The sequence below is a fragment of the Hyperoodon ampullatus genome (genome assembly GCF_949752795.1).
Source record: "Hyperoodon ampullatus genome assembly, chromosome: 2".
Classification (NCBI taxonomy): domain Eukaryota; kingdom Metazoa; phylum Chordata; class Mammalia; order Artiodactyla; family Ziphiidae; genus Hyperoodon; species Hyperoodon ampullatus.
This window is the reverse complement of record NC_136915.1, coordinates 89,890,388-89,917,231: the sequence shown is the minus strand read 5'-3', so window position 1 is coordinate 89,917,231 and position 26,844 is coordinate 89,890,388. Positions and strand designations below refer to the sequence as shown.

Below are 26,844 nucleotides of genomic sequence, written 5' to 3'. Positions count from 1 at the left end.
TTATATTTTTATGCTTAAAAGTTCACCTTGTTATATTTCTCTGTAATAAAAATATGTATTTTAATTTACATTGTTTTAAAATTTTCAGTGAACAAAAGACTATTAAATTGTTTTAAAATTTCTTCTGCCTTGATTAATTACTATCAGCATTATTATACAATGGAGCATAACAAACATATGTTTTGATATACCACTAAATATAAAAGTAAAATTTATGGAAATACATCTCTTGGGACTTCCCTGGCGGTGCAGTGGTTAAGATGCCGCACTTCCATTGCAGGAGGCATGGGTTCGATCCCTGGTAGGGGAACTAGGATCCTGAATGCCACGCACTGTGGCCAAAAAATAGGGGGGAAAAAAAAAAAAGAAATATATCTCTTAATGAGACTGATGTTTTTTAAAAAATTAGATAATGTATCTATGGACAGATAATGTTAATTATTGGGATGAGATAAAGCTCAATGGAAATCAATAACAAAAAGGTTATCAAGTGTGGGGCTTAAAAATATATAATTGTGTGTATTATTTACAAAATATTAATAATATAGATTATAGAAGCTACAACACACTCCACATGGTAGGGGTGAACAGATAGCAGAGAAGTAACTCATAATTCTTACTAAGCGGTAATCTACCAAAGTTTAAAAAGAAATAGATTTAGGGCCTCCCAGGTGGCACAGTGGCTAAGAATCCACCTGCCAATGCAGGGGACACGGGTTCGAGCCCTGGTCTGGGAAGATCCCACATGCCGTGGAGCAGCTAAGCCCGTGCACCACAACTACTGAGCCTGCACTCTAGAGACTGTGAGCCACAACTGCTGAAGCCTGCAAGCCTAGAAGCCCGTGCTCCGCAACAAGAGAAGCCACCGCAATGAGAACCCCGTGCACCACAACGAAGAGTAGCCCCTGCTCACTGCAACCAGAGAAATGCCTGTGCACAGCAACGAAGACCCGACGCAGCCAAAAATAAAATAAAATAAAATTAATTAATTAAAAAAAAAGATTTAAAATTTCTAGTAGCCTTTCGGCAAAGCTACTGAAAATGTTTCTAATAATCAGAAAAATAAGCTTTATTTAAAGGTGTCATGTTGATCTGTGGAAAGTAAACACTGGAACTTTCATCTCCTTACTTAAAATCATGCAAATATATATAATAAGGTACAGGTTTATCTCTTAGTTTGAGAAGACTTTTCAGAGACTAATATTTCAGATTGTCCCTTTATTTGGTGCCTTTGAGATTTTCTTATATTCCAGGGGAATACACCATAGGAAAATTAGGCTGGGTAAAAAATAAACTTTCCTTTTGTAAAGAGGAAAAATGGAGATTGTGAAAGAGAAGCTAAAAAGGAGAAACTGCAAAGTCCTACTTTGAGTGCAAGCAACTCTATTTTAGAAAGAAGTACATTTTTATTTAAGTAGAGAAATTTGGAAACATATTCTCTAAAAACTACGGACATCTGAAAACTTGAAATTCATGGGAAGGCTTTGTGAAACTCAAGTGGTATGAATACCCCTGCTTGAAAGTCACTAAAGAATATTTTTAAAGAATATCAAAATATTAAATGTACCCACTGTGTACATGGGGTCCAATCAACAGAATTACTTGGATTAGGTCATTATTAAAAAATGAAGACACATACTGAAATATCAATACAATTTCAGATATAGAAGTAGGAACAGAAGTACAATTTTGTTTGAGGAAAATAAACATCTTCTTCTAGAACTTCACAAAAATTTCTTTGCAGTAGTCCCACCTTTATTTTACCCAAGATGAGACTAACAGTAGTGACACACCCAAGCCAAGATTAATCATAAACCCATCATGTACACTGTTGACCTTAAATCCTTGCTCCAAAATTCCCAATCTCTGCATTCCAACCTACCTCGTTAACACTGCCACACACCTCATCAGAAGCAGCAGATATCATCACTAGTCTTAAACTTAACACAGCCCCTCCAACAGCTATACTAAAAGTGTAGTTTGACTCTAAAATAGAAAGACATTTCATGCCTTATGTGTTATAGAAATTAACTTATAAAATTTACTCCCTGAAAATACAAATAGCAAGCAATACTATCATCATCATATTTAAAACAAATTGAACTCAACTGTCCAAGGCCACAGAAATCACTGACAAGAATTGCGATTATGTACGTGGAGTAGTTTTTTTCATTACACCTTTTTATACAGACTAATTCTGCACTTTCTGAATGTTTTATAATATCATCCTCTGGATCTGTATCTTGTACTATGTTTTTTTTTGTATATATCAGGTTCTTATTAGTTAACTATTTTATACATATTAGTGTATATATGTCAATCCCAATCTTGTACTACGTTTTAATCATTACCAGATTAAGTCCAAGACAGAACTAAGTCTGAATGAATTCCTCACTATATTACAATACGGCATATTTAGCTGTTACATAAAACTAGTTTCATTTGAGTCACAACCTCAAGTGCCTACAGGGACCAGGAAGTAATCTAAATGTGGAACAGGCTAGGTGTAAGACAATAGAGAGTAATGAAAAGCATTCTGTTCTAAAGGCAATTTTTTTTTTTTTTTTTTTTTTTTTGAGGTATGCAGGCCTCTCACTGCTGCGGCCTCTCCTGTTGTGGAGCACAGGCTCCGGACGCACAGATTCAGCGGCCATGGCTCACGGGCCTAGCCGCTCCGCGGCATGTGGGATCTTCCCGGACCGGGGCACAAACCCGTGTCCCCTGCATCAGCAGGCGGACTCTCAACCATTGCGCCACCAGGGAAGCCCGGCAATTATTTTTTTTAATACTATAAGCCAAACAAAAACATACCTGGGGCTGATTTGGCCAAATTTACTAGGGTTGAAATTTTGCAGTTCTCATTGTTTAGCTTTCACAACATATGCGACAGATTCAAAATCAATATCTACCAAATGCCCACTAGAAAGAAGATACATATAATGAGACAATGCTTATTAAATGTTATTGTTGACACAGCAAGTACATGTGTACAAAGTTGTCTCATTAAATTTTACATGAGATTCTAGTAGTGATTAGAATTATACACAAATTACAGATCAAATCTACATCCATACCTTAATATACTATATCAAAAATAAAAACACACTTCAGGTGAAAAGAATATTTTATTTCAATACTTTAATACTGAAATCAGCTATCATACATATTCACCAACTCTTAAATTTCACTGTCCCTATCTATCTCAGAAGACAGTCAAAGTGAGATTAATAGGACAAAGCATTCTCAGCACATCTACAACTTTCTGTACTTCATCTCCAAATTTAAGTCAGTTCCTTTAATAAGTTACTGCTTATTCATTGTTCTATAATATTTATGAGATGATTAGTGCAATACATCACTGAGGTATCATTTTAAAGGCAAATACCCTATAGATTTGGATTTGTCATCCCGATTCCTTGGCACTCAATAATGTAAGTGTCTTTAGAAGCATCTTCTTCATCTTCTGATTTCTTCACAGTAAATTTAGCCTGAAACCAGAAGAGCATTTAGTATATAAATAATATGAAAAGCGATAGAGGGACGAGCCCACAACTCCAGCTTAAATAGGCAGTAGTTAATACCAAACTCATTTTATTGAAGAAGCTAGAGATACAAAGATCAAATGACTCATGAGAAATTCAGTGGCCTAGATATAAAATATTCTGTTCCAGAAGCATGGTTCTTGTTCAGAGGTATACATACCTGTGGAGTTCTGTCAGAATATACAACCTGGGCCCTACTCCATACCCACTGAATCAGAACCCCCCAGGGGTACAGCTTAAGCAAATATAAATTTTAAAATCTCAACTGTTAATAATAATGCATCTCTACTACCTACTTCCTAAAATTTTTCTAAAACATGGCACTGAAGCATTTATACTTTTTTTTATCTTGTCAAGTATCAAAATACCCTTTAAGGGCTTCCCTGGTGGCGCAGTGGTTGAGAGTCAGCCTGCCGATGCAGGGGACACAGGTTCGTGCCCCGGTCTGGAAAGTTCCTACATGCCGCGGAGCCGCTGGGCCCGTGAGCCATGGCCGCTGAGCCTGCGCATCCGGAGCCCGTGCTCCACAGCGGGAGAGGCCACAACAGTGAGAGGCCCGCGTACCGCAAAAATAAATAAATAAATAAATAAATAAATAAATAAATACCCTTTAGTTCCCTCAAATTTTCTTGCTAATTTAATTCCCTAAATATATATATACTATTTAAAATACCTAGTTCAGAGCAGAAAGGTAGAGGGAGGTAACAATTAACATCTTCATTCATCTTTATTGGGCTTAACGTATTTTTCACTTAACTAATTCAAGTTTGGCTTTGAAACATTTGACCTCTATCATTATATTGTGGAAACATGATTTTTTAAAAAGGAAATGTATTCATTCTAAGAAAATTGAATAAAAATCAAAACAACTGAGTAGGCTGACTTAATTTGTGACAAAGGGATTTCAAGTATGCCTAAAACCTTTTGATTCTCTGAAATACAATTTGAAAACCACTACTCCGAGGCCCTGTTGAACTGTAACATTTACAAATTATTCCAGTTTCAGTATTATGTGGCAGTGCGCTGACACACTGGACACTGAAAATTACTGTTGAATGAATAAACACTGAATCTGAATTCTGAGCTAGATAGACAATTTATATAGTATATATTTTTTCTCAAATTATAAGCACTATATAAATATGAAACACAGGTAACAATTACGGAAATCATTTCTAGCCTATATATAAACCTACTGAAAACTACAAAAATTTAGAGTTGGAAGGAGCCATAGGGACTACAGCACACTCTCTGACCTTACTGATGAATTATCTGCACTGAGACACAGAATGATGAACCACCTTTGCCCCAAATCACTGAGTTGAAACACAACAAAGCTGAACAAGAAACCAGAGCTAAAAATTCCAGTTGATGGCACTTTCCACTGTGTATTCACTTCAAATAACATGTGAGTGTCTACTATGTGCAAAGTACTGTAGAAAGAATGAATACAGGGCTTCCATGGGGGCACAGTGGTTAAGAATCTGCCTGCCAATGCAGGGGACACAGGTTCGATCCCTGGTCCGGGAAGATCCCACATGCCGTGGAGCAACTAAGCCCATGTGCCACAACTACTGAGACTGTGCTCTAGAGCTCACGAGCCACAACTACTGAGCCTGCATGCTACAACTACTGAAGCCCATGCGCCTAGAGCCCATGTTCCTCAACAAGAGAAGGCACTGCAACGAGAAGCCCGCATACCGCAATGAAGAGTAGCCCCTGCTCGCTGCAACTAGAAAAAGCCCGCATGCAGCAACGAAGACCCAATGCAGCAAAAAATTAATTAATTAAATATATAAATTTATTTAAAAAGAAAAGAAAAGAATGAATACAGGGCCTCCCTGGTGGCGCAGTGGTTGAGAGTCCGCCTGCCGATGCAGGGGATACGGGTTCGTGCCCCGGTCTGGGAGGATCCCATATGCCGCGGAGCGGCTGGGCCCGTGAGCCATGGCTGCTGAGCCTGCGCATCCGGAGCCTGTGCTCCGCAACGGGAGAGGCCACAACAGTGAGAGGCCCGCATACCACAAAAAAAAAAAAAAAAAAAAAAAAAAAAAAAAAAAAAAAAAAAGAATGAATACAGCCTTGTCTCTGCTATCAAGAATATCACAGTCTACGTGGGGAGACAAATAGTAGTTACAAAATACAGCATAAGTAGAATAATAAAAAATACAATTAACTATCTTTTGACATCAAATATAATCTGTCTTTGCCTCCTATCAAGCCTTTTCCCACAATTTAACCAAAATCTACCTATCCTTTCTAATAACAACAAAAAAGTACATATTATTAAGAATCATACAAATAATATGTTAGGAGTAGGGCAACCGTGGCTTTGCGCTTGGTACACCTCTGTAATGCTTAATTTCTTAATACTATTGTACATTATTTTTATAACTTTTTAAAATGCTTAAGGTCACCTTCCTTCATAAAATTCTGAGTTATAAATTTCATAGTATTTTATAAAATTACATTATAAAGACTATGGCAAAATGGAAATATGCCACACATTACTGAAAAAAGTAAGAAATGAAGCTGCATGCATTAACTGCAAAAAAACGCAAAGAGAAACAATTTTAAGAGAGGAGGAGAATACCTAAACATCAAGAGTGGTTTTACTGGCAAGGGGGGGTTAGGGACAGCTTTTTTCCTCTATTTTCTAAATTTTCTATAAAGAAATTAGTTTCAGATGAAATATACATGTCACTTTATTTTATTTTTTTTTGTGGTACATGGGCCTCTCACTGTTGTGGCCTCTCCCGTTGTGGAGCACAGGCTCCGGACGTGCAGGCTCAGCAGCCATGGCTCACGGGCCTAGCCGCTCCGTGGCATGTGGGATCTTCCCGGACCGGGGCATGAACCCCTGTCTCCTGCATCGGCAGGTGGACTCTCAACCACCGTGCCACCAGGGAAGCCCCATGTCACATTTTTTAAGTTAAGAATCCTGTAGAAGAGGTATAAATATGAGTTTATTCAATGTTAAATTCTTTTTCACTAAAAATTATAAATCTAGGGAATTCCCTGGTGGTCCAGTGGTTAAGACTCAGCGCTTTCACTGCCAGGGCCCGGGTTTGATCCCTAGTCGGGGAACTAAGATCCCACAAGCCGTGCAGTGCAGCCAAATTAAAAAAAAAAAAAAAATTATAAATCTACTTTTCTGAAGCTGAAAGACTGGTAAATGTTAGAAGTCCAGCAAATACTCTAGTCTACCCCAATAAAATCACAAGAAAATAAAACATTTAAAATTTTTATATAAATAATTTAAGTTTATAGCCCACTGCAAATCCCTTGTGATTTGATTTTATAGTTCCCATTAAAACATCTTCACTTACTGGAAGGCAGTACCACACATGAGCTTAGATGTATGCTCTCCCAGTTTGCTCAAAGCTCAGTCCTGCCACTAAGAAACTATCTTGAGCAGTTAATTCCTCTGCCTCACTAGACTCATAAGTAAAATGGGATTAATAATAAATAGCCACCTAAAATGGTCATGCAGAGTGAGACAACTCAGCTTCACTGCTGAGTGAGCTCAGTGTCTGCCACATAGGAAGTATTCACCGAATGACAGCAATTACAATTACTATTAAGTTTTCTGTTGATTAAAATGTGACTCCAAATTGGCCAAAATGAAAATCAATTACTCTTTCTGTTAGAATACTCACCTTTGCTAGTTGTTCAGCAAAATGTATAGCCGTTTGGGTATGGAGTGTAACTGGTCCTGTTTTTATTCTGGAAATTCCACTGGCTAATGCCATGAAAATGATCAGCTATTAAAAAAAGAACCAAGAAGAAAACTCTCACACATTTACTAATATTTGGGGTTAAAATTCTACTGCTTTCCATATGAAAATACTATTGATAATAGAAATCAACATAGCCAAAAAAGAATTTCTATTTCTTTAGGTTTCCAAAAGTCTTAAGATGATACAAAACCTGTGTTACCAAAAGTCTGTGGTGTAGCACAGAAATGCTTAGTAGCAGATCTCAATATAGATTTTTAAAATTAATGTTTAAGAATATAGAGTTGAAAGTTAATAAATTTAATCAGACCAACTATCTTTGTAAGCTATTATATATAATATGAAAGTTTCTTCCATACTCTAGAATTACAACATTTTAACACATAAATAAATACACTAATACAGAATTACTGGAGTGTAGACTAGTAAGAAGGAAGAGACTAGAAATAAGGAAAACTGTCTTAAGAAACTGGTCAAGAAATCTTGAGTAATACATTTCTAAACATAGACATCTGATTTGCTACTAAGGAGAAAAAAATATGGTAGAAAGGAAAATCTATCAAGACAGTGCACCATAAAAAGATTGTATTTGGAAATATTCACTAGCACTTCTCAATGTGAGTAGATATGTTAAGTTTGAGAGGTGTATGATACATCCAAGCAGAGATGTTGACAGGCATAAGAAATATAATGAGCATGCAGTTAAGGAGAAAGGTCTGGGCTAGTGATATAAATTTAGGAGCTGTCAGCATACAGATGGTACTAAAGCCATGAGACTGTACAAAATAACTGAGGGACTGAATACAGATAAACAAAAGAGGTGTGAGCCTAAGCTCAAGAGCTCTCCAAAATTTAGAAGTTGAGAAGAGGCAAACAGCAATAACAAACTGGCAAAGAGACTAGAATGTAAGGCTGGTGAGATACAAAGATAACAACAGTATTTCAGAAAGCGAGCGAAGAAAGTATTTCAAGAAGGAAGGAGTGCTCCATTGTGCCAAATGCTGTAGTCAGGTCAAGTAAGATGAGAACTGAAATTTATGGTATATAAATTTCAGAAAAATACCTAAAAAATGGATTGAACTAGGACATACCAATCAGTGTCTGAAAGTCAATGACTAAAATTTATATTCAATCTAATTGCTCAATATTTGAATCTAATAGGCTTGATGATTTTTATCCTAAAAGTGTCATTACCTGGTCTTGCAGATACTCATCCACAGCACCACCATGTCTAAGATTTGCTAACAGCATTTCAGCAGCTTCAATTCCAACCTTGTCTGCATTAACACCTGCAACAGGCACAATGTAAAAAAAACTAAATTAATTACTAAGAGGCAAAAAGTTTAATATATCCCAGTTAGCACTGGTGTAATATCTTTTAGGCCTCTGAACTCACCCAATGCAACCTTTAGGATACGATCTTCATGTATATTTAATCTTCTGAGAGCTTAGCATATGCAAATATTTTATTAAATGTACAAGTGGAAGAAAAAACAGGCTGCTTTGGCCCTGCTTAAGAAGTACTAATTATAGGGGGACTTCCCTGGAGGTCCAGTGGTTAAGACTCCATGCTTCCACTGCAGGGGGCACGGGTTCTATCCCTGGTCGGAGAAGTAAGATCCCGAATGCCACACGGCACGGCCAAAGAAAAAAAAAAAAAGAAGTACTAATTATAAAACCAATTTACAACTAAGTTACGACCCTATAACACTACACCTTGATTTCAAAATTTTAAGTTTGCAATTCATATGTGTTACAATTAGTCGGCAGCCAATTCCATTAGAATTAAAGGATTTTTTTTAAGTCAGATAATTTTCATCTAAGAACAGATAAAAATTCTCAGATCAAATATCACAAAGTTTTATTCCTTTAAGATTTGAAATATTTATTTATTTATTTATTTACTGTGCCACGCAGCTTACGGCAACTTAGTTCCCCAACCAGGGATTGAACCTGTCCCCTGGCAGTGAGAGCACCGAGTCCTAACCACTGGACCACCAGGGAATTACCCGGTGTCACCTAATTTTGAAAATAAGTCAGAAAATTTATTCCCATGTTCTACTTCCTACTTCTCTACACATACCACAAATATTTGATACAATGCTGAATACAAAATAAGTCCATCAGAAGTAGTGGAATGTCAAATGATTTTTATTTACTTTAAACTAAATGAACCCTTGGCTGCAAATGAAAATGTCCTTTGAAAAATGAGAATGTGGTTATTTTTTATTTTATTTTATATTTGGAAATTCATTTGACTATATGTATGTCTTGATAAAATTTACCAGAATAGGGGAAATCAAGTTTTAACTATTTTTTCCCTTACAGCAATTATTATAATAATATAACAAATTAAACTATCTTCACAACATCAATCAGGTAAGTATTTACATGACTGAATGAAATGGTTTGGAATATGTATGAATCTTGACTTCTTGGGTAAACCACTTTGCCTCTTCCATTTCTTCTTCCAGATGGAGATGGAGATGATAATACCTAAGTTGCAAACTTGCTAAAATTAGAGATAATATTTATAAATCTTCTATTACCAAGACTGGTTCATAATAAGCCATTAATAAAAATAGTTAATCTTGAGTACCTACTTTGTGTGTACCATACTAAGTGATAGAAACTGGTTCCTTTGCTAAGGAAACATCAGAAAATACTCATATAAAGAGTATTTGAGGATAAGTGCTAAGCTCTACGGTATAAACTATATATCCAACGAGATTTCAGAAAAGGAAATTATAGGTTCTAGAATAACTTGAGAAGGTTTCATGGAACATGAAGGACTTAGGGGAGACCTTGAAGAATGGCTAAAATTTGCATGGAGGATGTGAAGGAGAAGGAAGGAATTCCTGGCTTTGTATCAATAGTATCAGAGAGCAGTAGACACACTAAGGTTTCTCAAGGTTTCTCTGTCTAGGGGCAAAGTATTTCTCAGAGCCATTCACATTCCTTCCTACCCAGCCGCCCTGAGAGCGAATAATGGTATGAATGGATCTAACATAATTACCACCTATTACTAGCAGTCTGTGACAACTGAACAAAATGAAGTAAATATGAGAATTTTTCTTATTAGTATTATGTTCTAAACAAAAGAGCAAAATCCTAGTTTCTTCTGAAAACTTAAGGCTTTTCTGATAAATACTCTTCTGATATTCTAGAGGTTTCTTAAAACAGTCTCAATTTTGATGGTTTATAACAAATTAAAATGAATATTCAATGATTTCGGGTTTCTTCTAGCTTATTAAAAGGACAAAACTATAAAATATTTATCAGGCTGAACAGAGAAAGCTAAAGGACTGATTATAGCATCAGAGAGATGCCATGAACTACCACATATACTGAAGGAGGAAAAAAAGTGCTTACTACAAGCTAGGCAGTTTCCATACATAAGAAACAGGATTGATAAACCAGAGTCATAATTCATCTTAGCAAATTGATTTGTCACATAGTAAAGAACACTAACTGAAAGACGAGAAATCAACGAATACACAGATATTCAACTATGTAAAGACAAATACATTCTGTGCATACAGCAATCATATAAAGTTGGAAGGGATTCTTATACATAGATAATGGTCCAATCTCATTTTTCAGATAAGGAAAGCCCAGAGTCACCATGTAAGATAATGACAGACATAGGACCAAAACTTAGGTCTTCTTGCTCTCAGTTTAGTGCTCTCTGTTATAATACACTGCCTCCATCTAAAACTGCAAGATTCCCTCAAAAAAAAAAAAAAAAAAACCACAAACAAACCTCACCTTTGCAACAGGATTAAAGAATGTTATAACTGGAAGGATTTCAGAGATTCTTCAGGCTAACTCTCTCACTCAATAGATAAGGAAACTAAGGTCAAAATAGTTTTAGTAACTGAGACAATGACAAAAACATGACTAGTTACAACTTACTGCTTCTAATACATATGGTGGTGTGCACAACCAGCCAATGTTGCTTCTGATAATAACGCTTAAACATTAGGATTCAGAGTCTAGTAATTTTCTAGTTAATTTAAATCAGAAATAAAAAGGGGATCTGGATAATGGGATCCATGACATTCTCTGAGATGCTTAATATACAGACTACCTAGACTAAGAGAGAAGACCCCAAGGTCTTTGCATTTGCTAATGACATCTCCTTTGACTTAAGTGCCTGACAGGAAACAAGGGCAGGCACCAGAAGGAGTCAGGCAACCTCAGTAAGTGTGCTGCTCTATCCTCTATTCCCTCCTACCACTATAAGTCTAAAAATAAATACTGTGCATTCTACATGAGCGTTGTCCAAAGACAACTTCTCATATGACAAAGCGAAAAAAAATGTTTATGGAATACTAGGAAAGAAACTTTTTCAGGGCTGGCAGTAAAGTTAATTCCAAGTATTGCTCATAACAGAGTTAACGGTCCCTTCATGATGTCAATACAACATATCCAAAACTATCTTCTACCCTGGCAAACTAACTCTACCTCCCATATTCACAAGTTTTAAGTATTTCCAGTTACCCAAGTTAGAAATCTAGAAGGTCATTACACTGCATCCCTCACCCCCATTTCCAGCTGATCACCAAATTGTCTATTCACCCTCCTAAATACCCTTGTATCAGTACTCATCTCTCTAGACTCAGTGCCTGCATTCCTTGGTGTAGGTCCTCACCATTTCTGACCTGAATTGCTGTTAACAGACTCTTGTCTTCCTGCCTCCACTATGGTTTTCCTCTAATCCTCTACACAGCTATCAGACTTACTTCCAAAGACCTGGAATTACATCCCTCCTTAAAATCTTTATGTTTTCAGGATGAAACCCAAACTCCTTTATATGGCCTATAAAGCCTTTCAAAAATCTGTTGACCTCTCTAACCTCATTCTCTGCATTGACCCAGATCCTGTACTCATCACATATGGTTCTAGTTGTCCAAACACAGAACTACACTTTTATGTCGGCACTTTCCTTTGTCCTTCTTCCTCAGCTCTCACTTTTCTATCTGGCTAACTTCTACTTATCTACAGAACCCACTGGAGGATCACTGAATGTCACAAGACAGATTTGGGGTCAATCAGCCCCTAAAGAATAAGCTGTTCTTCTCCTGCGTTCCTATGGTGCCCTGGGGATAGAACAATCACAGCACTGGTCTGTCTCCTCTGCCAGACTAAGCCAGGAGGCAGAAATGGTGACTCTTACTTCTGAATCCTTCATACATAGTACCTGGCACATCTTGGTACCCAACGATAATACAAACAAACTGAACTCACATTCCACCCAATGCCTGCCAAGCACTTACTACTTGTAACATAGGGTCCTAGTCTCTGCTTCATATTTTGCATTATCTCTGCCCTTTCAAGACTTAAAGATATTGCATGTAGTGGCTCACTGATCCATGTTGATTCTTCACTGCACCTAACAAGTAATGAGTATACACTAAATATATGTTTTTGATCACTATTTCTCAAATTTTATAATACCTTAGAGAGCTTGTTCAAACAGATTCCTGGGCCCCACTCTCAAAGATTCTAATCTGATACATGAGGTGGGCCCCAAAATTGGTATTTCCAGCAAACTCTCAGATGATATCAACATGCTACCTGTCCGCCAACCACACATTGAACAGCACAGTTTTAAACAGAATTCATTTATATCCAGTCAACCAAAGGTGTTGATTTTACCTATTCTATTACACTGGTTAGATCTGACACCCAACTGTATCTAGATCAACCAACTGAGCAGACTAAAATTACCTGAAGTTTTTGTATTCAGCAGTAATAACGTGGTTAAATGGCATAGCGAGGGTAAGCATCTTTTAAAGATGCTACAAAGTAGGAATAAAGCAATCAACTGCCACACAAACAGTGAAAAGTTCAATTAGAAGTTGTCTCAATGGCAAAAGTAACTTTAAATACTAACCAACAGATGCATACATGTATCTACTCTCCCAAATATACCAAATACTACAGAAATTTCCCTTTCACAAAAACATTCAGTATTTTGAAATCAACACTGTAATAACTGATGCAGGGAAGAACCATCAACAGATGCTAAAACCACTGGATGAAAGTTGTATTGAGACAGGATAATCAGATGGTGTCAAAGTATTATCCCAGAGTATTTATTAATTATAAAGGGAAAAGGGGGAATTCCCTGGTGGTTCAGTGGTTAGGACTCCGTGCTTCTACTGCAAGGGACACTGGTTCAATCCCTGGTCGAGGAAGTAAGATCCCACATGCTGTGAAGCATGGTAGAGATAGACAGGCAGGCAGACAGACAGATAGGTAGGTAGATAAATAAATAAATAAGGAACCTTTATAGCAGACAGACCTGGAGAACACCACCTTAACCAAGTGATCAGTCAGCTGTACTGATAAAGGGCATACTGACATTACGTGCACCTTGATGTGATACAATAGAATGTACACAAAATCACCTGTGCAATATTCTTACTAAAAATGTTTAACCTGAATAAATCTAATCATGAGATAATCAGACAAATTCAAATTGTGGAAAATCCTATGAGAAAATGGCCTGGACTTTTCAAAATGTAAATATCATGAAAGGAAAAAAAAGGTGAAGAGACTATTCTGTGTTTTTTTAAAAAAAAAACTAAACAGACATGACAACTAAATGCTGTGTGTGCTCAAAAACAAACAAACAAGCAAACAAAAAACCCCATACTGCTCTAAAGAATATTTTGGAGGTATCTGGTTACGTCTGAATATAACAGACAGGGAACTTCCCTGGCAGTCCAGTGGTTAAGACTTCACCTTCCAATGCAGGGGGTGAGGGATCAATCCCTGGTCAGGGAGCTAAGATCCCACATGCCTCACGGCCAAAAAGCCAAAAAATAAAAACAGAAGCAATACTGTAACAAATTAAATAGAGACTTTAAAAATGGTCCACATCAAAAAAAAATCTTAAAAAAAATACATATATAATAGACAGATTCTTTGGGTATAAAAATGGTAATGTGATTATGCAGATATTATTCTTTGGATGGACAGGCTGTAGTATTCAGGGGTGAGAACTGGTACCTGCAACTTGCATAGAGATGGTTCAGAAACACACACAACATGTAGCTAAATGTTCATAACCAGTGAATCTAGGCAAACAGTTTATGGATATTCACTAATCATTCAACTTCTCTGTAAGTTTGAAAATTTTAGAAGTATAAAGTTGGGGGAAAGACTGAAACTTTAATTGACTCTAAAATAGAATCAGTTAACCATATCCTTTCAAACTTGTTATCCATCATTCTACAAAATCCTAATCCTGACAGATAATTAAAGAATTGTACAGTAGCACTGAGAACAGTGGACCCCCTTCATTTAGCTATACCTCGTTTACCAAGCGATGATCCAGCGAACAAACAGCCAGTGGATGTCTCAGCAATAATGCTATATAGGGAAAAAAAAAAAGTATTACTATCTATGCTATAAATATTCCAAAATTACATGCAAATACAACACAGGAGAACAGTGACTATTAAATAAGCAGAATTAGGTCTGGCTAGTATATTACAAAAGTGAAAGTCTTCATACAGAGAGCAGCATGATTAGCATTCTCCATCTTCATCAGGGTATGAGTATCTTTCAGCACTTTGGACAAGAAGTCACACTAGATTCTAATCCACTCACAGGTAAGGAATGGCCCTTCCAGAAGTCTTGTCATCAGCACTAAGGGGTACCATTTCAAAGGCATACTGCACTCATTATCTTAAATGAAAAGGTCTCACTACAGAGATGTTTGGTTTTATTTTATAGTTTTTAGATAGTATTATCATACAAAGAAAATGCATTTACTTTAAGCCCTTTAATAGAAAATCTGAAAAAGAGAGCTTAAATTTAAATATCCACAAAAGATACTTTTATTCTTCAAAAATATTAAAGCATTTTTATAACACTTAAGTCAATAACTACTAAATGGATTAATATACTATATTTCTTTTTTAAATAGATCTTTGCCGTATCTAATATTTACTTGTAAACTGATTTCACATTTGAGATATAGAAAAGCAACTGGAAATATTTCTCTTAGGATCATCTTCAAAGGCTAACTTCTGATTAGCTTAAACATTTAAGTTTGCTATATAAACAAAAAGGCTCTTATAATGTAATAAAAGGTAAACCATCCTCAGAAAAAAAAATCAGAATAATCATCATAATTCATCATACTGTTGTTTAGATAGGAATGCCCTTAAAAATATATCTTCTTAAAACTACAAATTTAAATAAACAAAAAAAATGACAAATCTTTAATTAAAATAGAATAATTATTTCAGGGCTCTCTCAACCAACATCTAGGAAAAAGTATATTGTCTCACATTATTCCATTTCCATTGCCAAAAGCTTGGTCTTTAGGTTCCTGAACAGGCTGGATGTTAACATACAGATCTCTAATCTCCTTTCTGATGCATCTTACGGCTGCCGCTGCCATATCTTTTGCTACCTATTTTGGCAAGACAAAAAAATAGAATAAAATAAATTAATGATTATTTTTACAGTTGCTTTCAAGCCTTCAAAGACATATAATTAATAACTTTTACATGCATCATATAAAAACACAATTTTTAACAGTAGAGAACACAGAATTTTAAAAAAAATTTAATGAAGATTTATTTAAAAATTAAGTTCTTTCAATAATTTCAAAATTTAGATGATATAATACTTATCAAGACATGCACACACTTCTAAGATCATCTAGACAACTTTATTGTTTATTACTTTATTTTTTAAAATTTTTATTGGAGTATAGTTGATTTACAATGTTGTGTTAGTTTCAGGTATACAGTAAAGTGAATTAGGCAGCTTACTTTAAATGGCAAAACACCAGCAACAAAAGCTCTTCCATATATCTTAGTCACAGAGCCACGGTCAGTTAAATTTATTGGGTTCAACTGTTTAACTGGCGACATTCGGATAATCACTTCACCACCTCCTTTTGGGTAGTAGCCCCTATGAAAAGTATCATAAATACATAAACTGATTGCACGACAAAAATAAAGCTCAATATTTACAATAAAATAACATGTGAGTGATAACCAACTATATAATTCATATTTGAAACTTCCAAATAATGTTCTATATCTGTGTTGTCCAATATGGTAGACTCAAGCTACATGTGAATGAATGAATATTATTTATTTATTTATTTAGGCCACACAGCTTGCAGGATCTTAGTTCCCCAACCAGGGATTGAGCCCACGCCCTCAGCAGTGAAAGTGCAGAGTCTTAACCACTGGACCACCTGGGAATTCTCTATTTAAATTTAAATTTAATAAAATTTAAAACTTAACTCCCCAATCCTACTAGCCACATTTCAAGTGCTCAATAGTCATATGTATCAAGTGACTACCATCCTGGACAGATAAGGAACATTTCCCTCAGTACAGAAAGTTCTATTCAACAGTGCTGTTTTAGACTTAAGCTACTTAATGGTAGGAGCTTGGTCTATTTTGTTCCTGCTATATTCCAGTGCCTAAAACAATGTCTGGCACATAGTAGGTGCTCAATAAATATATGATGAATATTTAGTAGCTGAACCACTAATAAAATTTTAACTCAAATATTTAGTGTCACTTATTCTACAGAGATGCTGAGAACACACAGATGAGAATGACAATGCTCTTATCCACAAAGAACTCCCCATCTGGTAAGATGGGGCTCCACATATAATCTACTAGGACACAAGCCAGGCTGTAAGGAGGACTACAAGAGAGATGTAAATAGGAACTCCAACTGAGGCACAATCACTGACAATTCACATAAGAAATTACAAGTTTCATTTTCAGAAAATGTAGGATTTCCAATTTTTAGGAGAGCAGGGGAAGAAAAACATGAACAAAGATATGGAAGTCTGAAGGCACAAAGTATGTTTAGGGAATGGCAACAATCATGTAGCTAGAATATATGGAGGGGAGGGAGGATAAAGCTAGAAAAGTAAATTGGAATAAGATTGCAAATCACTTAAATGCCACACCAAGAAATTTGGCCTTTTTACTATGTGGCCTTACAGAGGGAAGGGAAGCCTTACAGAGAAATAACCTGAATGCCCAACATGCCTCTAAGAAAAATAATTCTGGTTGCTCTGTGGAAGAGAATCCCTTTTACGACCCTGCAGTGCCCATTCCAGTTGTCTGCACACAGTGAGCATTCTGTCTGTGGTGAGCATGGATAATTCCAGATATGAAGGTGCCTCAGTGTAGCAATTCCCTTTCAAGTCCCCATGCCTCCGCTGCTTATTGTTTTTAAGCCACAAAGTACTATTATTTCCTATAAGATATGTATTAAGTGGGTTACAGAATGACAGTTCTCCAAGATCTAACTTTTCCACTATTTTTAGCACAAGTAGTGGGTCAAAGGGTTAAGAAATAAGTAACTTACCTCATTTTAATGTCACAATTAAATGTGAAACCAAATTTTTCAACAATTGGCTTGAAAACCTGAAAAAATCAGTTTATTGTAACTTTAATCACCAATATTCACTGTCAACAAGTATATTTAGTAAACAAAAGTGCTCTGCACTGAAGTAGTAATGAGGAACCATGGATAAACAGTGATATAAAAATGTGTAGGCTAGTTCTATTTTTCAAATAAAATAACTGACATGTAGCTAAAATTAAAAGTTTAACATTTAATTAATCAGAGCTGTGCAAGTCTATCTAATGGAAAAAAAAAAAAAATCAGAACTCAGGAAACTTGATCCGAGCAGTTTTTAACTCCAGAGGCCAGTATTTCCTAACCTTCTCAATACAGTGTACCGTAAGAAATTAGGGGGTGTTGAATAGCATTCCATTCTGCGTTCTCAGTTTTCTTTTATATAGTTGAAATCTCACTGCATACACAACGTTTTATACATTTTTCCCCATTTAACATTATAAACAAAAGCATTTTCCCAACATTATAAAATTCCTCCTAAAAAATATTTAACGACTTCATGGTATTCTAGCATAATTTACCTAACCATTGTCCAAGTTTTCATTATTACATAATTATGTATATTATATAACAATAATTATAGTATATAATGCTCTGCTCCAATACCTTTAATATTATCTTTTGCTGCATTTCACAATATTTAATTAAGGTCATTTCCTTGAAGTGGTATTACGAGGTGAAGAGAGATTAACTTTCATTATACATCCTATCAAACTGAATTTTAAAAGACTGTACCACCTATTAAAATGGCAAAAAAATTTTTAACTGAAACCTGAGACTATCAAGCGCTGGGGAGGATGAAGAAGAGCTGAAACTCTCCTACAGTGCTGGTGAAAATGCAAAACAATGCAGCCACGTTGTATGCCAAAACAATTTGGCAGTTTCTCAATAAAGTTAGACATAAACTTACGATTACAACTGAGCAACCCCTCTGTAGGTATTTACCCAAGACAAATAAAAACTTACATTCAGACAGAAAAACCTGTATGTGTTTATATGTGTTTATAGTGGCTTTACTCATACTTGCCAAAAACTGGAAACAGTCCCAATGTCCTTCAACTGATGAATGGATAAACTGGTACTGATAAACAAATATCCATATAATAGAACACTACTTAGCTTTTATTGCTGATACAAGCAACATGGATGACTCTCAGATGTTTTTTTTTTTTAATTAATTAATTTATTTATTTTTTGGCTGTGTTGGGTCTTCGTTTCTGTGCGAGGGCTTTCTCTAGTTGCGGCAAGCGGGGGCCATTCTTCATCACAGTGCACGGGCCTCTCACTGTCGCGGCCTCTCTTGTTGCAGAGCACAGGCTTCAGATGCACAGGCTCAGTAGTTGTGGCTCACGGGCCTAGTTGCTCCGTGGCATGTGGGATCTTCCCAGACCAGGGCTCGAACCCATGTCCCCTGCATTGGCAGGCAGATTCTCAACCACTGCGCCACCAGGGAAGCCCTCAGATGTATTTTTAAAAATTTATTTTATTACAGTATAGTTGATTTACAATGTTGTGTTAATTTCTAGTATACAGCAAAATGATGCAGTGATGGGACTTCCCTGGTGGTGCAGTGGTTAAGAATCTGCCTGCCAATGCAGGGGACACGGGTTTGAACCCTGGTCCGGGAAGATCCCACATGCCGCGGAGCAACAAAGCCCGTGTACCACAACTACTGCACCTGTGCTCTAGAGCCCACGAGCCACAACTACTGAGCCCATGTGCCACAACTACTGAAGCCCGCGGGCCTAGAGCCTGTGCTCCGCTACGAGAGAAGCCACCGTGATGAGAAGCCTGCACACCACAACGAAGAGTAGCCCCTGCTCACCACAACTAGAGGAAGCCTGCGTGCAGCAACAAAGACCCGAGGAGGCAAGCATAAAATAAATAAATAAATAAATTTATTTATTTATTTTAAAAAATGATTCAGTTATACATATATATGCATTCTTTTTCATATTCTTTTCCATTATGGTCTATCACAGTCGGACCTTGTTGTTTATTCATTCTATTATATAATAGTTTGCATCTGCTAATCCCAGACTACCAATCCATCCCTCCCCCATCCTACTCCCCCTAATCAGATGTATTGTAAGTGAAAAAAACAGACTCAACAGGCTATATACAGTATTATTCTTTTATATGACATTCTGAAAAAAAGGCAGAACTATGAGAGAAAACAAATCACTGACTGCCAGGGGTGGAGGGGTGGGATTGACTACAAAGAGGGATAACGGAATTTTCTACAGTAATTCTCTGTCTTGATTGTGGTGGCTGGTTCACAATCATACACCAGAAATCACAGAACTATACACTACGAAGGGTGAATTTTAGTATAAATAACCACACCTCAATAAACCTGGAGAAAAAAAGATGATACCACTTTTCTCTCCCACTAGTTGTATAAGCATGCCAATACTGAATTTTATCATTCTAAAAATTTATAGTCAAAACATGGTATTTAATTATTTTTTTAAATTTTATTTTATTGTGGTAAGAATATTTAACATGAGATTTATTTTAAGAGTACAACACAATATTGTTGACTATAGTTACAATGTGTACAACAGATCTCTAGAGCTCATTTATCTTACTGAAAATTTATGAACGATGATTATTAACTCCCCAATTTCCCCCTTCCCCTAACCAGCATTCCATTCTTTGATTCCATGAATTTGACTACTTTAGATATCTTATATAAGTGGAATCATGCCAGTACTGTCTTTATGTGACTGGCTCATTTCACTTAGCACAATGTCCTCAAAGTTCAACTGTGTTGTCACATATTCTAAAATTTCTTTTTTTTTTTTTTAAGGCTAAATAGTAATCCATTGTATGTATATACCACATTTTCTTTATCCTTTCATCCATCAATGGACATTTAGGTTATTTCCACATCTTGGCTATTATGAATAGTGTTGCAATGAACATGGGAATGGTAATATCTCTTGGAGATTCTGATTTCAACTCTTCAGGATAATACCTAGAAGTGGGATTGCTGGATTATATTGTAGTTGTATTTTTAATTTTTTTGAGGAACCTCCATACTGTTTTCCATAGTTGTTGCGCCGTTTTGCATTGCCATCAACAGTGTGCAAGCGTTCCAATTTCTCCACATCCTCACCAATCCTGTCAAACATAGTATTTAATTCTTACTTTGAGTTTTTCTTCCAAATCATAATCCCTGTATTCAGAAAATAACAGACTTATATGATAAGTAATATAATATACATACAAGTAATATAATGTATATAATAACTGAGGCTTTTTAAAGAATTCACCATGAGCACAGTTCTAGGATACAACACACAATCTAAAATAATTATCCTCTCCCACAACAGAATGAGACACCATTAAGAAATTAAACAGCTATGTACACAAAAACACTCAGGATATATTTAAATAGAGAATGGAGACTCAGAAGACTATGTGAGATCATCTTAGTTTATCAACAGCAACAAAAGCCCTTACCATGGCTGTGTAATCAATCTGTGGTGCCATTTCAGCATTAGTTCCACCTTTCAAACGAAGTTCTGATGGACAAGCAGCAAAGAGAGCACAGGGCATTGAGACCTGCATCAAGAGGCATACACTCCTAAGGAGAAGGCAGAACAGGCTTAGTTGCATTTTCTTTTTAAAGTCTCAAGAAAGAGACATAACTACATATCACCATTAGCTGAAGCACAGACAACTGAGAAGGCAGGTACACGCCCTCAAGTTTAAAGTTAAAAAACACTCCAGTGACTGAATGATAACATCCGATTAGTATTTCGCAGTAGAAGGAACTGGCCTTAAATGATAAGCAAATCTGGGTTTGAATCCAATACTAAATACATTAGCTGTGTGATCTCAGGTAAGTTCTAACACTTTTCTTTACCTTACAAAGAAGTAAAAAAAAAATTTTTAATTAAAGCATCTTTACAACATTTTTATAAAAGGATTCTTTTTTTTTTTTTTTTTTTTTTGCGGTATGCGGGCCTATCCCGTTGCGGGGCACAGGCTCCGGACGCGCAGGCCCAGCGGCCATGGCTCACAGGCCCAGCCTCTCCGCGGCATGTGGGATCCTCCCAGACCGGGGCACGAACCCGCGTCCCCTGCATCAGCAGGCGGACCCTCAACCACTGCGCCACCAGGGAAGCCCTAAAAGGATTCTTAAAAGTAATAGTTTAGGGCTTCCCTGGTGGCGCAGTGGTTGAGAGTCCGCCTGCCGATGCAGGGGACACGGGTTCGTGCCCCGGTCTGGGAGGATCCCACATGCCGTGGAGCGGCTGGGCCCGTGAGCCATGGCCACTGAGCCTGTGCTCCGGAGCCTGTGCTCCGCAGGGGGAGAGGCCACAACAGTGAGAGGCCCGCCTACCGCAAAAAAAAAAAAAAAAAAAAAAAAAAAAAAAAAAAAAAAAAAGTAATAGTTTATGAAAATGCATTCAAAACCATCAAGGTCTAGAAATATTCTAATGATTGTATCTGAGTCTCCACCATGCAGAAGGCATCGTTCCAGATATTAAGATACAGTTCCTACCATGGTGGCATTTGTGGTATGATACAGTAATGTTTTACAAAGACTGATAGCCAAATATTTTACATGGAAAAAACTGTTAAGGAGATAATCCTTACCATAACTCACCTCTGTATGGTCCTTATAGTCAAATAATGTGAGAAATCACAAGAAATAATTATAGAATATGTAGCATTTTATAAAATGAAATGGTCAGATTTTCTAAATGAGCTGTTATCTCCCTTCTCCAAAGTCAAGGGAAAACAATCATATTAATACATAGACTGTAGTTTGAAAAGGAGGGCAACATAGCCTCTACATACCAAAAGATAGCCTTTACTTAACTTTCTTATAGCAATGATGCATGTGTACTGAATTAGACAGTCTCTATCACTGATAATGCATTTCATTAATTCAGTAAATACTTATTGACTGTATAATGTGTTAGGCATTATAAGAGAAAATGCATACAATATAATCCTTGTTCTCAGGAATTGAGCCTAGGAGCAAGTGAAAAAAACCTGGAAATGTTCAGTTTACTACAAACCATAGGTTTACAACTACTGAACTTCTGTTTATTCCCTGAGAAACCCAACACAGCTAAAGTGTCTCTCTTCCATTCAATAAAATCAGATTCAAGAAGACTAAAGAAAACCTTAATTTTAGAAGAGTAAGGAATTGCAAAGACAAAGGTAGACATGAGAAAACACATGGTACTGTAATCACAGTTAGGGATGAAAATGTTAGAATTCAAATAAATAAGATGCCTTTTCTTACTAGGAACAATCTTGTTTGAGTTTACTGAATGGAGCTGGACTACCAACCTTAAACTCACTGTCCATACATTCTAGTGGATTAGAAGCCAGAAGGCCTAGATTCTAATTCTAGCTCTGATCCTGACTCTATGACCTCTGGTTAATCACTTAACACCAGAGGGTCTTCACTCTCTCATTCACAAAGTAGAGGAAGGGTTGGAACACATGGTTTCTATCTTCTCTCCTGTAGCTTCAAAATTCTATGATTCTGTGTTAGTTAATTTTTAGACAGCTGATTAACTATAACTTATTCCCCCCTTTTGTACCAGAGAATGCCCAAAATAATAAGCTGACTATAAAGATACCTCAAAATGCTTTAATCTCCTTAAGAAAGTTCTTATTTGGCAAACTTCACCTTAGGCCTAGCAGCAAGCCCCTTTTAGCAGAAGTCTATTCACATCATAACTCAAATCTCAATCGTCACTAAACATTTTAAGCTTAAAAAAAATCGTAATTTTTTGAAACAGTCATTTCTGAAACAAACTGGCATTGGGTTTACAGTACTATTTCTTACTTTACCAGATTTCCTAGTAAATGGATAGGATTTTGGTAAAAGGATGCTGCTTACAATAACAATCAGCCAATAACACAGAAAACACAAAAATTTCTCTCCATGATTTATCAATAAAAGGAAGGATAAAGGAAAAGGAAGGGATAAAGGCTCAATTTAATTGTTAAATATCCAGTTTTCAATGGGGAGAAAAAGCCAAGATCATATATAAAAATTTCTAAATAGGGTTGTATAAGTATCTATTAAAAGATAACAAAAATACCTAGGGCTTCCCTGGTGGCGCAGTGGTTGAGAGTCCGCCGGCCGATGCAGGGGACACGGGTTCGTGCCCCAGTCCGGGAAGATCCCACATGCCGTGGAGCGGCTGGGCCTGTGAGCCATGGCCGCTGAGCCTGCACATCCGGAGCCTTTGCTCCGCAACGGGAGAGGCCACAACAGTGAGAGGCCCGCATACCACAAAAAAAAAAAAAAAAAAAAAAAAAAATACCTAGACTAAAAGTAGAAGATGGCTCATAATTTGCTGTAAGCCAAGAACTAAATATTCTACACCACAAAGACTACCATCACTATAGAGCACGAAACTACAGCTGTTTTCAGATATTAATTTTCTAAGTAATAAAACTAAAGAAACAAATATGCTATACTACACATGTGAGAAAATTCTAGATAGGTATAGCAACAGCTACAATTAGGAAGCAATTAGGTATCTGAAACTTTACACAGTCTCTAACCCTAAAAGGTAAGAGTTTTATCTCCTTTTTAAAAGTGAGGAAACTAAAGCTTCAAAGAGGTTAAGCAACTTGTCCAGTAAGTGGTAGTACCTGCATGTGCATCCAGGTCTAATTCCAAAACCCATACTTAAATGGAATGTAAGTGACACATACCCTGCTGTCTTGGTATCTGCTGTGTGGACTCCACCTTTGATCTTCTCTGGCGTAAACATTATTTCTGTTGAGCCGATTTCTGCCCCCTCCAGTTGCCCATCACAGAAATCTCGAATCATTTCCAGTCCAGATAAATGCTGAGGCCTTCAGGTCATAATACTGCATCAAAACGTGTGCATTCAGACTGCCTATATCCCCACTTATTATGACACATTTATAAAACTTCAATGGCAAGAAAACAGCAAGCTCTAACCATAGTAAGTGCCAGAGCTTCCTTTTGGCTTTTTATGCATGTAGACTACCTGCTGGTAGGCATTATTTTAAGGGTTCCTTCCAGACCAGTTATTTTAACTATAAACATATATGCTGATAATATTGTTGCAAATCAGAAGTATGCAAAAGAGGAAAACTAATAAAACTAAGTGCCACCAGTCTCACTTGCATTTCACTGAATAATCTATGATACCTGCATGGGCTGAACTGTGTTCCTCTAAAATTCATATGTTGAAGTACGTCACAATGTGACTGTATTTAGAAATAGGGCCTCTGAAGGGATGATTAAGTTAAAAGAGGCAGTCAGGAGTGAGCTGTAACCCACTCTCACTGGTGTCCTTACAAAAAGAGAAGATTAGGACATACCAGGGGTGCGCATGCACAGAGGGATGAGCATGGGAAGAGGGGGCAAGAGGATGGTCACCTCTAAGTCAAGGAGAGAGGCCTGAAACAGAATCTTCCCTTATGGCCCTCAGAGGAAACCAATCCTACCAGCACCTTGATCTTGGACTTCCAGCTTCCAGAATTGTGCAAAAATAAATTTCTGTCGTTTAGACCACCTAGTCTGTGGTATTTTGTTATGGCAGCCCTAGCAAACTAATAAAATACCTCACACAGCCTTAATGAATTAATTTCCCTATTGATGAAATGGGTTACTACTGCAAACTACTGCTGTGACAGAGAATTACTGTTCACACATATCAGTAATTGCTTTTTAATAATTTCAACATGGAGTGTGGATAAAAGACTAAGAGATAGTTGATCCATTAGAATGAAATATATACAAAATACAAGTACAAGGAATCAATCTGTCTTCCCCCTGGGTCCTCTTCTAACAGGTGCATATACCTGACACTTAAAATAGTGGCATGCCTAGCTTCCCAGACAGAAGAAACAAGGTCAACTGTCAACATTTTTCCCTCTCCTACAACTGATAATCCTGGTCGTATCCACAGATTCCTAGAGGTCTGAATGAAAGCTGGAATGACACATCTCAGGGTCCTTATGAGACTAAAACGTGCGGCAGCAGAAAATGCACTGGTTAAAAAGTAGGGTTTCCTCCGGCCCTAGAGGCTGTTCTGCCCTGATCTACCTTGCCCGCTGCTACGAGCTCTCCGGGTACTTGGAATGCCCGATGAGGCGGGGAAACCGTTTAAAAGATAACTCATTAGGAAACGAGACAACTCTAGCCAAAGAGAGAAAACATGGGCCTATTTTCTGAACTTGCCCCTTGCAACTTTCAAGGGCGCACAAGCCTGGCTACGGCTAACCGCCCAGCCCGGAACACCATCGCGCGGCCTCTGCGGCCCGGCTGCAGAGTCCTCAACCCTGGGGCCGGCGGATCTTCCCAGCATCACCGCCGGGCTCCAGATTCCCAGCCCCAAGACCCGCCCCCCATTCCCCAATGGCCTGTCCCCCGCCCCGAGCCTCCAGCCCGCTCTCCACCCTCCAGTCTCGCCGCCTGGTTCCCCGATTTACCTAAGGCCCGGCGTGCTGCGGCCTGCTCGGATCTTCTGCACCCGCAAGGGGAGGCCCAGGAGACAGCTCAGAGCCGTAGACACCCTCAAAATCTGCCCGCCCTGGTGCGGAGAGAATAGAGAGAACATCAAATGGGCAAGCTCTGTGCCGCAGCCCGGACTGCAGCCGCAACCCGCCAGGCCTCGGGCTCAGCACTCACCCCTTCCATGATGCTGCCATCCACCTCGACCCGCGGGCCCGCCATGGGGGGCGTCCTAGGGCCTGGCCAACCGCGACTCAGCCTCGGCCCGAGCGGGAACAAGAGGAGACGCAGGGTCCTGCTTCGCAGCTCCAGAGGCGCGGTCCTCGCTCTGGGCCGCAGGGCTCCGCGTAAAGGCGGAGGACACGCCGGTTCCGGGAACGCCCCACCCAAACCAAGCCGCTCTGCGTGCAGAAGCCGGGTTCGCCCGGCCTACAGCCAGGGCGCATGCGCGCCGCGCGGCGCTTAAAGAGGCGGCGCCCATAAAATTCCGGCAAATCGGAAGCTGTCCAGCAGGAGGGGTCGTGGCCAGGGAGGTTCCCTGGAGCGTGGAAGGAAATGTGTCTCTGGAAGACTTGAGCCCTGAACACAGCAAAACACGCAGATTGCCGAAAGCCTCCCTTTCAACTCTAGTCAGATCCTCCAGTTGTCTCGCAGGCTTGTGCAAGCA

The 26,844-nt window shown here is 37.9% G+C and overlaps 1 protein-coding gene across 1 annotated transcript; it reads right to left on the bottom strand.

Moving 5' to 3' along the window:
* Nucleotides 1–3,106: 3,106 nt before the first annotated feature.
* RTCA (RNA 3'-terminal phosphate cyclase) lies at nucleotides 3,107–26,399 on the bottom strand (the record flags this gene model as incomplete). Its single annotated transcript, XM_079696611.1, has 11 exons — nucleotides 3,107–3,488; nucleotides 7,202–7,306; nucleotides 8,474–8,568; nucleotides 14,604–14,662; nucleotides 15,589–15,713; nucleotides 16,078–16,219; nucleotides 17,648–17,706; nucleotides 21,170–21,293; nucleotides 24,404–24,547; nucleotides 26,156–26,256; nucleotides 26,355–26,399. 11 exons carry the CDS (start codon nucleotides 26,397–26,399, stop codon nucleotides 3,387–3,389), a joined length of 1,101 nt encoding a protein of 366 aa, XP_079552737.1. The 3' UTR covers nucleotides 3,107–3,386.
* Between the last annotated feature and the right edge of the window lie 445 nt (nucleotides 26,400–26,844).